The following is a 16,293-nucleotide window of genomic DNA, read 5'->3' on the forward strand; positions in this document are numbered from 1 at the left end:
ACAAGTCACAATCACCTCCCTTGGCCTCAATTTCTTCCTCTTTAAAAGGGGGGGAGGGCCTCTGAAGTCCCATCCAGCTCTCGACCTGACCCTGAGCCCCCGTCTTCTCCTATCTGTGTATTCCGGTTCCCCCTCCCCCCTCAGAATGTAAGCCCAGTGAGGGCAGGGCCTCCCTCTTTCCTCTCTGGGAAGGCCCTCTGCCCCCCCCCGCCCTCCAGAGTATAAGCCCAGTGAGGGCAGGGCCTCTAGTCCTGCCAGATCCCGCAGCCTCACAGAATGCTCAGGACTGGATTTCTCCCGGTCAAACAGACTCATCACTCATGTTGTGGTCTGACTTCTCACTTACGCACAGGATGCAGAAGCGCCTGGGATGTGCTAGCAGACTCCTTCTCCCCTTGCCCAGCCCCCACCTGGCGGGCCCCTCAGGGGGCAGCCCTTGTCACGGCTCGTGCCCTGCCCCCGTCCTGAGAGCAGGAGATATTTTTAAGTGGCCATCTGCAGGGCTCTGTCTCCTCCTGGGATCGAGCGCCCCATTCCTCCCCAGCCGTGCCAGGCTCCCCCACGGGCTGTCATCTGTTTCTTCGGGGACTTTCTCCAGGCCCCCCGGCAGCCCTCCCCATGGGGCGCTCCCCCGGGGGGCACCTGTGATCTGCCCGAGGCCGGAGGTGCCTAGAAGGTGGGCTCACCTGCCCTCTGGGTCCAGCCCAGCCCTCCACCCTCCTCTGACTCTGCCTGCCTGTCAGCAGCTAGGAGTGAGCCGTAGCTCCGTGAGCAGGATTTTGCTGTTTCCCACCGGGGAGGATGGGAGGGCTTGGCAGGCTGGCTTCATCTGGTTCCTCCTTTCCCTGGCCTGGGCTCTGGGGCTTTGAGCCCCACTGGGCTGTGGCAGAGCCCCGTTGGGCAGCAGAGCCGTTGGGAGGAGCCCGGGCTGGGGCAGGGAGGCGCTAGCCTGGCAGGATTTGGCAGCCCGGTCGCCCGAGCTGGTCCACTGCGGCGGTCCGGCTTGGGAGGGGGAGCCTGGCAGGGCCCCCTCCTCAAGCTCTGTACTGCTGTCTTTCCTCCAGGCTGGGCCGGGCACTCTCATCATGGCTGCTGGAGTCCAGGATTATAACCGAACAGAATTCGATCGACTAAATGAAATCAAAGGGCACCTGGAAATCGCCTTATTGGAAAAACATTTTTTACGTAAGTCCCAGAAAGGGGCCCGGGATGGGTGGGGCCGCTAGCTCTGAACTGGCGCTGCGTGCTGGGGGCCTTTCGGTGGTGACAGGGAGCCTCCCACAGCTGGGAGACAGCGGGCCCCTCTTTGAGGGGACTGCGAGGGCCTGGTGATGAGCCCATTGGGGAGGGCACTCACTGGGGCCTCCAGAGGAGGGGCTGGTGAGGGAGAAGCTTCTGGTGCCATTGAGGCAGCTCAGGAAAGATGACAGGCAGTGGAGGATGGCAGGTGTCTGCGGAGGTCTGTGCACTGTCTGAGGCTGGGTGGGGCCCTGCATCCACATAGAAGCAGCTTCCGAACCTCGGGGGCGGCATTCTTCAGGGGCTCCTGGCCTCGGGCAGGGGCCTCCCTTCCCCAAGGGGGAGAGCAAAGCCCGGCCCGGAGGGTTAGCCTGAGTCGACTGCAAGTGGCCTGGCCTCTGTGGGCTAAGCCATCCCCAGGGGAGGGCCTGCCAGGCCTCGGGCCTCACTGAGCGGAGGAGCCCAAAAATGCCAGGGCTAGGCACAAAGGCGGAGGGCTGCTCCCACGGGCAACACAGTGATGGAACTGTAGACCCAAAGGTTCCCATCACAAGGGACCCTCCCCAAGTCATCTGGATCAAGTGCTTCCAGAAATGAGTCATCTCCGTAAGATCCCTGCCCCCTGCCTGCATAGTGCGAGAATGGGGAGCTCCCGTGACAGAGCTGTCCAATAGAGGGCAGAGGTGGGGGGTGGACTTTGGAGATTGGAGTGAATGGAATCTAACAAAAGGGTAAACCAAGGCAATTCTCTGCGTACAATGTCATTTATTAACAGGGGCAGGTTACGCGATAGTAAAGGATGGATGTCATGATAGAAATTCTGAGACGAAGATCTGAGCGCAATCCATCAATTTATCAGTTAGGCTAGAAGGAACCTCTCCCGATGACCCAGAGTGAGGGCCCACGGGCCCTTTTAAACCCAGATGTGTCCTTCTAGTTGGCCGGACGGTACATCATGGGGACCGCCCCTGGCAGTAAAGCAGTCCCATTGATGTGTGGGCTGGCCTTCCCCATTCAGACCAAGTCACCCCTAGCTTTGAGAGCCTGCAGCCCCGGCTGGTGCTGAGTAAGCGGAAGGGAAGGGCCTGGAGCAGGTGTCTCTGGGCCACAGTGGTCACACCCCTTCGGAAGTGAGGTTTGACAGAGGAGGAGGAAAGTTCACTTTAGAGATAACTGAACTGGGGCCCAGAGAAGGAAGTGATTCAGCCAGCTAAGGGCGAAGCTGGGGCAGAGCCAGGCCCAGGTAGGTGTGACCACACCTCCTCTCTGCCTTCAGAGGGCGATGCAGGGGATGGAACCCAGGCCCAGAGGCAGGAGGATCTGAGTCCTGCCATCTCTGCAATGCCGGGCAAGGGCCCCGAACCTGTCTGCCTCAGTTTTCTCACCTGTAAAATGGGGATAATGACAGCCCGCACCTCTGAGATAATAAGTGTAAGGTGCTTTGCAAACCTTAACACATTCTAGAAACTGTTATTATCATTATTATTCTGGATGATTTTAGGCACTCCTTCCTGGAACTGCGTCAGTGTCCCTCTTGGTGACTGGTAGCTCTGCCCCGAGTCCAAACAGAGCTAGTCTGCCCGCAAGGGTAGCCCTGGGTCCCCCTGCCTGTACACAGGATGTCCCAGGGCCTGGTCCCTAGGCATATTCTCCTGGCAGAGCATAAACGCCTCTTTGTTTTTGTCTTTGTCTAATTAACACCTAGAACAGGGCCTGGCACATAGTAGGATCGCAGGGTCCTCCATCTGGAGCTGGGAGGAAACTTAGAGGCCTCGGGTCCAAGCCCACCATTTTACAGGTGAGGAGACTGACTCCCAGAGAGGTAAAGGAACTGGCCCAGTGTCACCCAGGTGGTGAGCAGCAGAGGAGGATTCATACCCCAACACTCTGACTACATCCGGTGGTCTTCTCTTAGAAGACAGAAGGTGTTTCTGTTGCCCAGCCCTGGAGGTCGTCATCCACAGGGGGTGTGAGTTCATGGCTCACCCCCTCCTCCATCATCAGCTGGGTGAAGCTGTGCCCACCGGGGGCTCTAATGGGGAGGGTGTGGCGGCAGCACACGAGAAGAAGAGCTGAGCAGACATTTCAGGGATGCGTGACTCAGTTTCCCTCCAGCTAAGTAGCCCTCATCTGTTCAGATGGACATATAGAAGAGTGGCCGTGGCTGAGAGCAGGGGCTGTTTAGAGGAGCCCCAGAATTAATGCCCTGTTTAATAAACCCAGCCCCCAGGGCAGTGGGCTCTCAGGCCCCTCCCAGCTCTGACCTGCCCTGTTCTAAGGCCCCCCCCATTCCTTGTCCTGAGGTCTCTCCTGTTCCTGATACTCTCTGCTGTCAGGCCCCTCCCCACCCTAATGTTCTCCTCCTTCGTCTCCCCCACCCCTCGTCCAGGAAGTAGATTAGCTCATTATCTTTCTGGGAGAAGAGATGATGGCCTACAGGCCTGAAAGGCTTTTTCTTAGCTTATTAAATATTAAAGAGTACAAATGGTCCCCTAAGCTGGTGATAGGGGCTCAGGAATATTCCAGTGAAGTCATCAGGCCCATAGTCCCCTCCCAGGGTGGGAGGGGCTGTCCATCCGTCCTGCTTGCGAGCACCATGTTTCTCTTGAAACCCCCCTGCCCTTGGCCTGGGATGGCATCAGGAGGGGGTCTCCTCATACCGTCCAGTACAACCTAAATCAGGTTCTTCCCCCAGCCTGGCCTTCGCTGGGCTACTCGCAAAGGGGCAGAGCCACAGTCCTCCCGGGCCATGCTGGTTTGACATTACGTGCCAGGATGTGGGCTCTGGTGGCCCTAGGGTGAGGCTATAGGGGAGAGGTTCAGGGTGGGGTTTCTGTCTAGTTTTATAGACCCAGAGAACTTTTCAGAGTGGGGTCTAACCTTGGAAGGCACCTATGCTGACCTCCTCATGTGCCAGAGGAGAGAGCTGAGCCCCCAGCGAGGCAGGGCCTTGTCCAGGGTCACACACCTGATGTCCCAGGCCCGCTGACCACCTCCTCCCCCATCCCACTGGCCTCGCACAGGGTTTGGCTGGATCTCCTTAGTATGTCCTTCTGTTTCCCCATCATTGAATGAGTGAGCCCTGCCTCCCCCACGTCATAGCATGGGACCACCCCCTCGGAGGGAGGCTGCTAGGTGCTGACCCCCTCACCTCACTGACCTCCCGATTGGTCTGTCTGGCCCAAGAGTCTGCCTTCCAATCTGTCCTCCCAACATCTGTCAAGTGGCTATTCCTAAAGTCCAGGGCTGACCACATCCCTCCCCTGCATAGTAAACGCCGTGGGCTCCCTAGAGAATAAGAGTGTTGGGCTTGGGAAAGTGCCTCCACCCCTCAAGCCCTCCTGGGACGGTGGCTCCGAAGGTCATTGTTACCCTCTCTAACGTTCTCAGCCAATGGCATCAGCTCAGTGCCTGGACCGACCTGCTTGGGCTCCCCAGGGCTTTCCCTGGGAGGAGCAGAGTCCCTCTGTGCCAGAGCTGGGAAGGGCATGAGAACAGGGGATGTCAGAGCTGGGAGGGGCCTCAGGACAGGGGATGGCAGGGCTGGGAGGGGCCTGAGAACAGGGGATGTCAGGGCTGGGAGGGGCCTGAGAACAGGGGATGTCAGGGCTGGGAGGGGCCTGAGAACAGGGAAGGTCAGGGCTGGGAGGGGCCTCAGAACAGGGAAGGTCAGGGCTGGGAGGGGCCTCAGAACAGGGAAGGTCATTCAGTATCTCACCCCTCTTTGCATCTGATGGGCAGGCAGACCATCCCTCCCCCAGCTGGAGCAGGCAGGAGGCGGGCGTGGCGGTGGCGTTATTGGGCGCCATTCCTATCTGCTTGGGGACAGGGTGTGCTGGACGTCATGGCTGTTGAGATCACCAGGTTGTCACCCTTTGAATCGCCTCTATATTTGGTGTGTGGTTCTCCCAGGATCTAAAGCAGGGCTGATTCTTGGCTGGGTTCAAGTGCGTCAGGGAAAGGCAGCCAGGGATGTTGGGCTTTAAAATGCCCAAGAGAGTTGTGGGGGGAGGTAACAAATTTGAGGTTCTCCGCCAGCCCACTCCCCTGTGCTCAGCCTCAGAGGGCAGAACCAGGAGCACTCAGCAGGCCTGGGACCAGATGGTCTCAGGTCTGGGTAAGGAACAGCTTGCTGGCCATGAGAGCTGTCCCACAGTGGCACAGGCGTCCAGGGGCACTTGTGGGTTCGTGTCCCCAAAGCCATTGGCCTCCTGGGTCTGGAGCCAGAAGGGCCCTTAGCGATGATGAATCCCAGCCCTCACTTTGTAATTGAGGAGACTGAGAGCAGAGAGACTCAGCCCTGGTTGCACAGATGAGAAATAGCAGTGCCGAGATCTGAAACCAGGTCCTAAGAGTCCAAACCCACTGTTCTTTTTTTTTTTAAACTTTTCCCAGTTACATGTAAAACGTTTTTTTTTAAACATTCATATGTTAAAATGTTGAGTTCCAGATTCTCCCCCTCCCTCTCTGCAGTTGGATATAGCTTATATATATGCAGTCATGCAAAACATTTTTATATTAGCCAAATTGTGAAAGAAAATGCAGACCAAAACCCCCACAAGAAAAATAAAGAAAATAAAAAAAAGTCTGCTTCCATCTGTGTCCAGACTCTGGAGGGAAGAGCACTTTTCATCAGGGTCCTTAGGAGTTGTCTAGATCAGAAGTTACAATGTTGTTACAATGTTACAACTCAGATCATAGTTACAATGTTGCTGTTACAAGTCTTCCCAGAAAACCTCCCATTCTTGATGTCTCTCCACAGTCCCTGTCCACTGCTTCCGAAGGTCGAAGGCTAAAGATGGGGGGGTGGGTACGGATTTATAGTCGGTGCCTATGGAAGAAAGGGAGGGGACAGAACCTGGTGGATGAGAAGGAGCAGGTCAGCCCATGGGGCTGGAAGTGGGCCTGGAGCAGCTGTCTGGAGCCCTGCAGTGGCAATGCCAGACAGGATTTGGTCGCCAGAGGAGGGGGAAGGACAGGGTCATACCTGCACCTAACAAGAGCTGAATGAGGAATGGGCTGGAGGGGGCATTCAGGGCCCCCCTCCCCCAGGCACGCAGTAATCCAGCTGTGAGGCAGAGTCACAGGACTGAAGGGACTTTTACAAAGGTAGAATTTATGTGGCTTGGGGACAGATTTGCTGGGGGGACACCAAAGCCCCAAGCCTGAGGACCCTCCACAGGGCATAGGAAAGTTGGGAATGGGGGAGGGTTTTGGAGGAACAATAATGAATTCTGTTTCTGACATCTTGAGATGCCAACATAGAGATGTCGGTGGGCGGTCAGTGAGGGGGCCTGGGGCTAAATATGTAGATCCTGGGAATCATGCCGTAGAAGCTGATGGGGGGAGGGAAAGAGAGGGTGGGGGTGGGGTGGTGGAGTGTGGGCATGGGTGGTATTCCAGCAAAGGCTCCTAAGGAGAAGTCAGACGGGTAAGAAGAGAGTGTGGTCACTGAAATTCTGGAAGCTCAGGGTCCAAGGAGGACAATAGGTCCCTGAGGCTGAGCATCTCTGTTTTCTACTATACATAGCGTCGGGCGCTGGGGGACTCATCTCAGGGAGCATGCAGGAGGGTCCATGTGGTAGAGGGGCGCCGCCGGAGCGAAGCTTCCTGATCCAGTGGTCCTTACAATCCCATCAGGTAGACAAACCCTCGGGCTGGGATCCCTGGCCTTTCAGACTTTGTCCCTGGGATCACCCAGTGCCAAGAGCTAGGCACGCGGGCCCAGGAGAACCTGCCTGCCACCAGGCTTTAGGCAGGGTCCTGCCTCACTCCACCACCTTTTGTGGGGGAGCAGGAAGAGCTTTGGGTGACCCTCCCCTCAGGGATCAGTTAGCAGATGCTAATTGGATTGAATCACCTGACTGTGGTCAAGGTGATTCACCTTTCAGCTCCCAGATCTGTAATTTGGGGCACCAGATGTGGAAGATTGCCCAGAAGGATTCTAAGACCCCTCCCAGTCCTGACATTCTGGGTTCTAAGACGCCCCCCCAGCTCTGACATCCCCTGTCCTGAGACCCCTCCCAGCTCTGACATCCCCTGTTCTAAGGCCCCTCCCAGCTCTGACCTGCGTTCTTGGTTCTTAGGTCCCTCCCACAGGGGACTCTTCTTGTTCAAAGGGGCACGGCTTGGTGGCTAGCTCTGGGCTGCCAGGGTTCCCCCTCAACTCAGGAGTTTGCTTGTTTTGGGTTCAGCCCAGACTGAGCCTCAGACACATTTGCCCAGGGCCCTTTTGGAGGGGGGCCAGCCTGACATCTCAGCCCCAAACCCGTGCTGAGCGGGGACCAGCCTTGTTAAGTACCAGCCAGAGCAGCCCACTGCCAGGATTGTCCCCATTTTACTGATGAAGAAACTGAGGCTTTTTCACAGTGAAGGGATTGGCCCCCAGTAACACAGCTGGTGAAAAATGAGGCTAAGTGTGGAGCCCCGGGCTCCTGCCTGTCCCAGATTTTAGTCCCTTTCCAAAATGCATCCCAAAGGCCCTGTCTTAACACTCTTTCACCTTCCTTCCTGGATATAACCCTGTGCTTATGAAAGGCAAAGGGGGACACCCTGCCCCCAAGGGGCTCCCATTCCAAAGGAAGCTGGAAGGCCCAGGATGTGGGGGGGAGGTGTCCTGGGGGGTGTAGTGTGGGTTCTGGGCTGTCAGAGGCACAGCCAGGAGGGAAAGCAGCTTGGCCTGCCTGTCTGCTGAGGCCCCAGCACCAACTCCTCAGTGGGGGAAGCGCCCAGGCAGGCCGATGCCAGCGCCACGAGGAGCCCCCGGGGTGTGAGGAGGCCCGTGGCCCAGGGAAGGTGCTGGCTCCAGAGAGCACCAGAAGTGAGCCAGGTTCTCTGTGACCTGGGCTAATGCCCTGCCTGCTCAGCTGGCCCTGTTACAGTGGAATTTACCCCAAAGTCAGGGGGACAAGAAAAGGTGTGTTGCGGGGAGAACTCCCCCTCATTCGTTCGTTCATCACTCCTGTATGAAGCCTCACCTTAGTCCAGGGCACAGTCCTGGGCACTCAGGGGCTGACAGTCTAGGAGGGGAGGAGGCCTAGACACAGATAACTCTAACACAAAGACTTGCATGTCAGGTATGGGGGGGTGGGGGACGGAGAGGCAGCTGTGGGTGGCCTTGGTCCAGGGGCTTCTAACCTCCCTTGTGTCTGAGACCTCTTGGGCAACCTGGTAAAGCCTGTGGCCACCTCAGCAGCATGTTTTGAAATGCATAAAACACATAGGATGACCCCCAAAATCCATTTGGTTGAAATGCAGTTATCAAAATATTCCAGAAAGCACGTTCACCTCCCGCAGAGTGAGGACCTTTGACCAATGCAGAAGGTAGTCAATGGTGGTAGATCAGAGTGGGCTTTCCAGAGGAGGTGGCATTGGGGAGTGACTTGGATGGAAGAGGAGAGGGTGGGCAGGGGTGTCAGGTGTGGGGTGGGTGGTCATGCCAGGCATGGAGTGGGCAGATGTGGGGTAGGCAGGCATGTCAGGCGTAGGGTGGGCAGTCATACCAGGTTTGTGTGGGCATGTGTGCCAAGTGTGCCAGGCATAGGGTGGGCAGGCATGCCAGGCATGATTGGGCAGATGTGGGGTAGGCAGGCATGCCAGATGGGGGTGGGCAGGTGTGCCAGGCGTGGAGAGGGCTGGAGAGGATGTGGAGGTGGGAGTGACTTGAATGGAAGATGAGGGGGTGGGCAGGTGTGCCAGGCATGGAGAGGATGTGCCTAGGGCAGAGAGGCGTCCAGTCTGGCCCAAGCTTGGCTGGCGGTTAGGCTGGGAAGGCCGGCTCAGAAGCCTGGGCTGTCCCCAGGGTGGGCTGGGGTGTCGGTGAGTGCCCTTCTCAGTCGGTGGTGTGGGGGTTTACTCCACAAACGCTTGTTAATCCGCTGCCTTGGCAGAATGCTGAGAGCACTGCTGTCCCCACCCTCCCAGAGTTTCCATCCGTTCTCATGTGGGAGACAGCAGGGACGGGGCCCACAGGAGGAAACAAGCCTGCTTCCCTCTGGGGTCAGTCGAGAATCCAGATCGGGCGCTGGCCAGAGGTGCCTGGGCTGGGCGTTGGGGTGGGGCTCGGGAGGACAGGGGAGGCACCTGGCCGGGGCTGGCCTCACCTGCTCAGGACAGACGGGCCTTTGGACCCAGACCGAGGGCCCCCAGCTCCCCCGCTGGCCTGGAGGAAAGGCGCTGTGCTTCAGAATGATCACTTGACCTTTATTTTTGGCTGGAGCTGGGCATGTTGAATCCTGCGCCATCAGGATGCCTTCCTAAGAGTCTGCTGTTAACAGCTTTAAAAATAGCTGTGGGCTTATCTCCATTCACTCCCAATTACTCTCTTATCGAGGCAGCATTGTTGGGCAGAGGGAAGGGGGGCGGAGGCCAGACTTGCCAGTCTGAGGTCAGTTTGGGGGCTGGGTTCTAGAATGGAGCAAGTGATGGAGGTGGCTGCAGGCAGCGGGCCCGGGTTCCAATCCTCCTACTGCCTGTGGGACCCAGGGCAGATCCCTTCTCCTCCCCATGCCTCAGTCTTGGCTTCTGAGCTCCGGGATCCTCTGATCCCTGTTCACACAGGAGGGCCACGACACCCACGCATATCGGGCAACTATGCAGCTTGCACGCCAAGCATCAGACAGTCAGACAGTGGAAGGTCTCTGCTCCCCATCAAGGGAATGCCTCCAGCCCCTGAGCTGAGCCTGGGAAGGAGGTAGTGAGCCGAAAGGCCTCTGGTTTGTACTCGAAAGGCAGTGAGTGGTCTGGAAGAGGGCTGGAGACACCAAGGAGGGAGGCGCTGTCAGAGTGGATCCTGAAGCTTGCTAAGACTGGAGCCAGAGGGGGGAATCTTCCTCTGCAAGGATCCCTGCTCAGCTGATGTCCAAGCTGCATGGGCAGCTAGCAGAAACATAGACGGCCCAGACCAGTAGGGAAAGCTGAACAGTGAGTCAGTCCTTAAAGGATCCAAAGTGTTCACAAAAGAATTACAAACAAGAATGCTCCCCATCTCTCATCCAAACAAGCCTGAGGCTTTCATTTGAAAATTAGCAGAGATGACAAAAGACAGGTAATAGTCAATGCCCGACAGACTGTGGAAAGCTAGGGATACCCATGCATTATTGGTGGAGCTGCAAGTTGGTACGAGCATTTTGGAAAACCGTCTGGAATTAGGCGAATCAAATGACAGAAATGTCTGTGCCCCTCTGCCCAGAGATCCCACTGCTATTATATACCCCCAAGGAGGTCAAAAACATAAAATATTTTCAAAACTATGTACCCCAAATAGGGAGAGCAGCCCCTTTTCTGGTAGCAAAGAACTGAAGCGATTGGGGAGCATCTAACCAAGACAGGTGGTAGCGGCGTGCTCTGACTTTCAGTTTCAGGACCCCATTGTACTCTTTCAAAGTATTAAGGAGCTTTTGTTTATGGGAGTTCTATCTACTGGCATTTACCAGATCTGACATTAGGACATCTTTCTGTTGTTATGAAAATTGTCTTGACCTCAAGGACCACCGTCTGGGAGCTGCCAGTTCAGCTCATTAGTGAGCTATGAGGAATTAATTCAGAGAAGCCGAGGGCAAGTTCTAACAAGGGGGATGAGGTGAAAACAGCCAGTCCCAGCCAGAGACGGGTTAACAGGAGAGATTCGCAAATTGCCCGTTAGCAGTGACCCAGCTCAGGGGCAGGCATGTCCTACTGGGGGGCTGAAGCTGGAGCTGGGAGGGCAGAGTTGGCAGAGCAGCTTGGAAGGGAGAGGGGGCACTGGATGGGGGCAGGTTCAAGTTCAGAGAGGCATTCGAGGGCCACGGGCGGGAGGGACCCTGGCAGGTCCTGCAGGCTCAGGAGACCAGCCTGGCGGGAGGTCCTGTTCCCCAGCCGCGTTCGGCATGCCGATAGCCATCCCCTGGCTCAAGCTGGGGCTGGGAGAAATGAGGTTTCCATTGGAAACACTCACTTCTCTTCAATTGTCTGAAAATTGGCCACCCCATCTCTTTCCCTCCCGTCATCGGAGAGAGGGAAGTTGATGACGGGGGACTTTACTGCCTTTGTCCTGTGCAAAGCAGGGGACATATTCAGTGCTGTAATTGACCTCAATCTGTCACTGAGAGGGGAGGAGAGAAGCTGCTAATGGCCGATCTCAGCAAAGATGGGAATGGAGGGCGTAATCATCTCTCCAGGCAGAGCCTGGGAGCCATGGCCAGCCTCCAGGGGAGCCCCATCCGCTGCGGGGCTGGGGCTGTCAGATCCCCATGGGGAGGAGGAGAGGGCTTGGAGGGGCTCAGTGCCCAGCCTCTGTACCAGCCTGAGCTCTCCTGGGGGGCCAAGCCATGAGAGGGACACTTAGTAGTGTGTGTGTGTGTGTGTCTTTTACACACCAGGAGTCATGTGTTCATGGCTAGGCTCTGCCACTTACAGGCTTGCTAACCTTAGGAAAGTCACATCCTCCCTTTCCCAGCCTCAGTTTCCTCATCTGTAAAATGGGATGACAGTCCTTGCAGTTGGAACTGCAAGAGGTCTCTGTCCTGCTTCTGCACATGCCCTGTGTGGGGGCAGGCTGGCACTGGGGTGGGGGCCAAGAGTCCCTATCTTGCCAGGCTTGTGGGTTTGTGGGCACTTTACAGGCTGACGCTGAGGCCGGGGTTCATCTCCATAATCTTAGATCCCAGCTCAGCTCCCAGGCCAATCTCTGTGCCAGGCATAGGGGGAGGCCCCCACCCTCACAGAGCTGCCAGTCTCTGGTAGACCAGATGCAAGTCTAGAGAATGACTTGAGACCCGGCATTGCCCGAAAGACCCGTCAGAGGGGGACAGGGCACCCTGGCAGCTCAGAGGACGCTTGAAGGAAGGCTTCCTAGTGGAGGAGGCTTTGGGAAGGGTCACTTGGGTATACTGGGTTGTTCTCTTCCTTTGAATAATTCTCTCAAGTGCTGGGGGGGAGGTGGCTACGGAGTGAAATGTGGGTGACATAAACACCAGAGATGTCAATCAAAACCCAGGTTTACCACCATTAGGGCATCCAGTGGGGAGTGGGAAGGCCTGGCTTCCTAAGGACTGGCCATTGAAGGGGGCTCGCTCAGAGCTGTCCTGAAAACCTGGGGTGCTGAATTTGGGTACTAAGCCCTGGTTAACTGCCTCGAGTCTGGAGAGAGGGCCCTATGAGACCCAGGGCACAGACCACCCCCAGAGGGGGCAGAGAGCCCGTGTCTTGTGAGGGAGGGTGAGGGGCCCAGGAACAGGGGGAGGAGACATGGACAGAGGGGCTGGGGAAGGGGGGTCAGGGCAGAGAGAAGAGGAGGAGACCTAGGAGGGACATTCACGGCTGGTGCCTTTCAGTGTGGCCCAGGAATGTGGGGTGATTTGGGCACGGACAGCGAGTCAGGAGGAGAGGGGGCCCACAGGGAGTTCTGGGAGCAGCCCAGGAAGGAGAGCTCTGCAGAAGCAGGATTTGGGGACATCACTACTGGGGGGCCACTGGGGCTAAGAAAGGGCCCCCGGGTTGTGGAGCAGAGAACCTGGCAGTGCCAGCACTTCTTAGATGGGTGACCTGGCCTGGGCCTCAGTTTCCTCCGCTGTCAGAAGGGCTTGGGCTCTGAGATCGCTTCCTGCTCTGCTCCCATGACCTTGTTAGAGAACATAGTTCCCTGAGCTCCTGTCTCCTGGAAGCCACTGAGGCTTATTTTCCCAGGCTGGACTTTCCCGGATGCTGATGTGGAAACCTGGCCTGCTGCCCTGGCCCCTGGGTGCCCAGGGGGGCTGGGGCTCCCTGGGAATGCTGCTGGTGGCCCTGGCACAGAGTCCAAAGGCTGTGGGCCAGTTTCCTTGGTTCACTGGTGTGGATCCTGGCAGGCCTGAGTGCCTAGAGCAGTTGGCATTTACTCGTTGGGGGCTGGGAGGGAGGCCTATTTACTCTGAAAATAATCTCAATTTCCCGGCTTACTCACTCAGGAGGCTGTGGCATTCCCAATGGCTGTCTCATCTCGGGAAGCCGAGATGTGAATGAGCTAAAAACCACAATGAGGAGGAAGGATAACGAAAGTCCAGCATGACCCATCTGGGCTGGGCCTCCGCTTCCTCGCCTGGAACTTTACAGATGGGGAAACTGAGGATGGGGGGAGGAGTACCACGCCTCCCCTGGTCGCCAGAGTCACTGGGTGTGCTGGATGAGGATTTCAGAAGAGCAGAGGTAGCTGTGAGGCCTCCCCGGCAGCCAGGACCCATTTTATTTCTCACGTGCTATCGTGCTGTCACTCACAGCAGACGTTTATAAAATTCCGTCCTTACCACAGCCCTTTGACAGAGGGGTCCTCCAGTCACCCTGCGGTGCCTCCTGTGCCCTGCCCTCCTCCCCCAGCTCAGCCTCGGCCTGGCTGCCTCCCCACGCTGCACCCGGCACTTGGTGGGGTTTGGGTTTTGAGTTCTGCCCTCTGGAGAGAGGGTGGTTGTTGGGCTGGGGTCCAGGAAGGGCCTGCTGTCCTCGACGTCGACTGAGAGAGGGCCCCATTTCCCCTTGCTCACCAGCCCACGGGAGCCAAGCCCACCCAGCTAACAAGACAAGGGGAGAAACGCTGCCCAGCCACATGTTCCGTGTCCCAGGCCCTTTCTGGGGCTCTGCATGGGAGCCCAGGAATGTATTTCCTGCTCCCTCGTAGGGCCCTGGTCAAGGATGAGAGAGGCCACAGCCTGACTGTGCAGGCAGAGGGGGAAAGCCTGCCAGAGACAGTGGGGGGCCTGTGGATACTGCTCCCGGGGCTCACTGGCCAGCTGTGTCAAGGTGGCCCATCCCTGGCCCGGAGACTGCTGCTGCATTTCACAGATGAGGAAACTGATGCTCATAGTAGCAGGGCTCCACAGCTTCTGTTTTGAGTCCAGCTCTTGGCAGTCTGCCCTGGGGAGAAGAGAGAAGCTAGAAGACCTGGGTTCAAATCCCAGCTGGGCTCAGAGGCAGTGCCAGGGCTCCTGGTAGGCAGACCACCCCCACCAGGCTGGCCTGCCATGTTTCACTCACTCTCTCCCTCCTCAGCCTAGAGCAGATGCTTTGACCACAAGCGCTGGGAGGGAACTTAGAGACCAGAGTTCAACAGAAGGGGAAACTGAGGTTCAGGGAAGAAAGGGGGTAAGCTTCCAAGTTGCAGCCTTGAACCCAGGCCCTCTGGTTCCAAACCCTCTATTGCTGTGCTCTCTTGCACTTGTCTGATGACTGTGGCCCCTGGGTGAGAGCCCTGGTGTTCCCGTGGCCTGACACCAAGCTTCTACCCCCAGAAACACCTGCCTGGCCCGCTGGCCTCTGGGCTGGCCCCTTAGCTAGCGTGCACACGTCCTAGTGAAGGACTCCATGCCCATAAATCTCTGGTCCCGTGGTCCCCTGTCCTTTCGCGGTATATGTGGAGGTCACCGTGCGTATGAGCAGCAGGCTGGCTCACAGTGCGTGTCACACTGGCGAGGCCCAGCCCCCATGGCCCTGTGCGGAGCCCACTCCATCCGAGGAAGCCCAGCCACTGGAGGCAGAAAGGCACAGGACCACGATGGGTGACACCATTGTTAGTCTAGTAAGGTGGCCGCGGGGCGGCGTCCTTGGGGGAGTGCAGCACGTCGGAATGTTTGGTGAGCGAGTGAGCGAATGCACTCTGAGATCCCCGGAGCTGTGGGGCGTATGAAGCGCCAGGGGCTCCCAGGTCACAATGTTTGGGGGTCCTTACGGGCATCACTGCCTCGGTCCCAGGTCCGCCCGTCTGGGGCGCACGTCCCGTTCCCAGGCTGCTTCTGGGGGAAGGAGAGGCCCAGCGGGCCAGCGGGGAGCTCACTTCCTGCCTCTCCCCCAACAGAAGAGGAACTCCGGAAGCTGAGAGAGGAGACCAACGCCGAGATGCTGAAGCAGGAGCTGGAGAAGGAGCGGCAGCGGCGACTCGACCTGGAGCAGAGATTCCAGGAGATCCTGAAAACCAGGCAAGGGCAGGGCCGGGGGGCGTGGGGGGAGGGGCTCCCCGCCCGGAACTCTCCCAGCAGGAGCTGGGGGCCCCCAGGGATCGGCAGCCTGCGAAACCCCGAGGGAGGCCCCTTGGGCATCCAGACAACCTCAACTGGGAAGGAGCCGCTCCTCCCCCGGTGGGGAGGGCCACCCTTCTTCCTCCTCAGACTGTAGTGGGTAGAGTGCTGGGCCTGCAGTCAGGAAGCCCTGAACAAATCCAGCCCCAGACACTGTCTGTGTGACCCTGGCCAAGTCACTTAACTTTTTTGTTAGCTCAGCTTTCTCAACAACAAGGAGATAATAACACACCTACCTCCCAGGGTGGTTGTGAGAAGTGCTCAGAGCCTGGCACATAGTAGGGGCTTTATAAAAACTCATCCCAGTCCTTTCCCTTCCTTCGCCACCCCCTCCCCGGCGCGAGCCCCACTCCCTGGCAGCCCGGCCAGCTCTGCGGCCACCACCTGGCGCTGTCCCTGGCTCTGGTGCTGACTCAGCTCACAGTTGTCATGCCCCAGCTGCCCCAGCCTGGGCCCAGACCCAGACACAGCAGCTCCCGAGAAGCTCAGACCCGAAGCTGGACGCTGTGCCCCCGGTCCTCAGGAATGACCCTTCTGGCCGCCCAGCACAGAGGAGAGAGCCCTGGGTTTGCGGTCAGAGACGCGGGCTCAGACCTGGCCGAGGACCTGCCCTGTCCTGGGCCGCTGCTTCCAGCGCCCTCCCGTGAGGAGACGGGCACACCAGAAGCCGCCCAGGAATTCCCGTCGAGTCGGCCTCGGTGGGAAGCCCCGTCTCTTTGGGCCATTGTTGAGCAAGAGGCCCACCTGAGACCAGAGCTGCCCCGCTGGCTGCTTCTGTGAGATTAATCTGGATCCTAGCCAGCCCTTCCTCACATCTGCTAAGGGGACATTTCACGGGTGGCTTAATTTTCATTTTCAAAAAAGTGTTTTCAGCACCAACATCTAAAAGAAAAGAGACAGCAGCGGCCGTCTGTGCAGTGAGGTGAGGGCCTTGGTCTCCGAGGGCCTTTCGGGCCTCACGCGCTTGTGCCCTTTATTTCTCCCTTGGTGCGTCCACATATGCACAAGCTGGGACCTGATGGCCTCGTTTACT

At 57.8% G+C, this 16,293-nt stretch overlaps 1 protein-coding gene across 2 annotated transcripts in view; it reads left to right on the plus strand.

Annotated features, from left to right (window-relative positions):
- The window catches only part of GRAMD4 (GRAM domain containing 4), a 64,769-nt gene that overhangs the window by 29,073 nt on the left and 19,403 nt on the right, over positions 1 to 16,293 (plus strand). For both annotated transcript variants that reach the window (XM_027854253.1, XM_027854254.1), the window contains exons 3-4: positions 1,065 to 1,185; positions 15,041 to 15,161. In XM_027854253.1, the coding sequence (XP_027710054.1) occupies positions 1,065 to 1,185; positions 15,041 to 15,161 (242 nt within the window). The remainder of the gene's footprint in view (positions 1 to 1,064; positions 1,186 to 15,040; positions 15,162 to 16,293) is intronic.

This window comes from Vombatus ursinus, unplaced genomic scaffold (genome assembly GCF_900497805.2).
Source record: "Vombatus ursinus unplaced genomic scaffold, bare-nosed wombat genome assembly UNPS02010394.1, whole genome shotgun sequence".
Lineage (NCBI taxonomy): Eukaryota > Metazoa > Chordata > Mammalia > Diprotodontia > Vombatidae > Vombatus > Vombatus ursinus.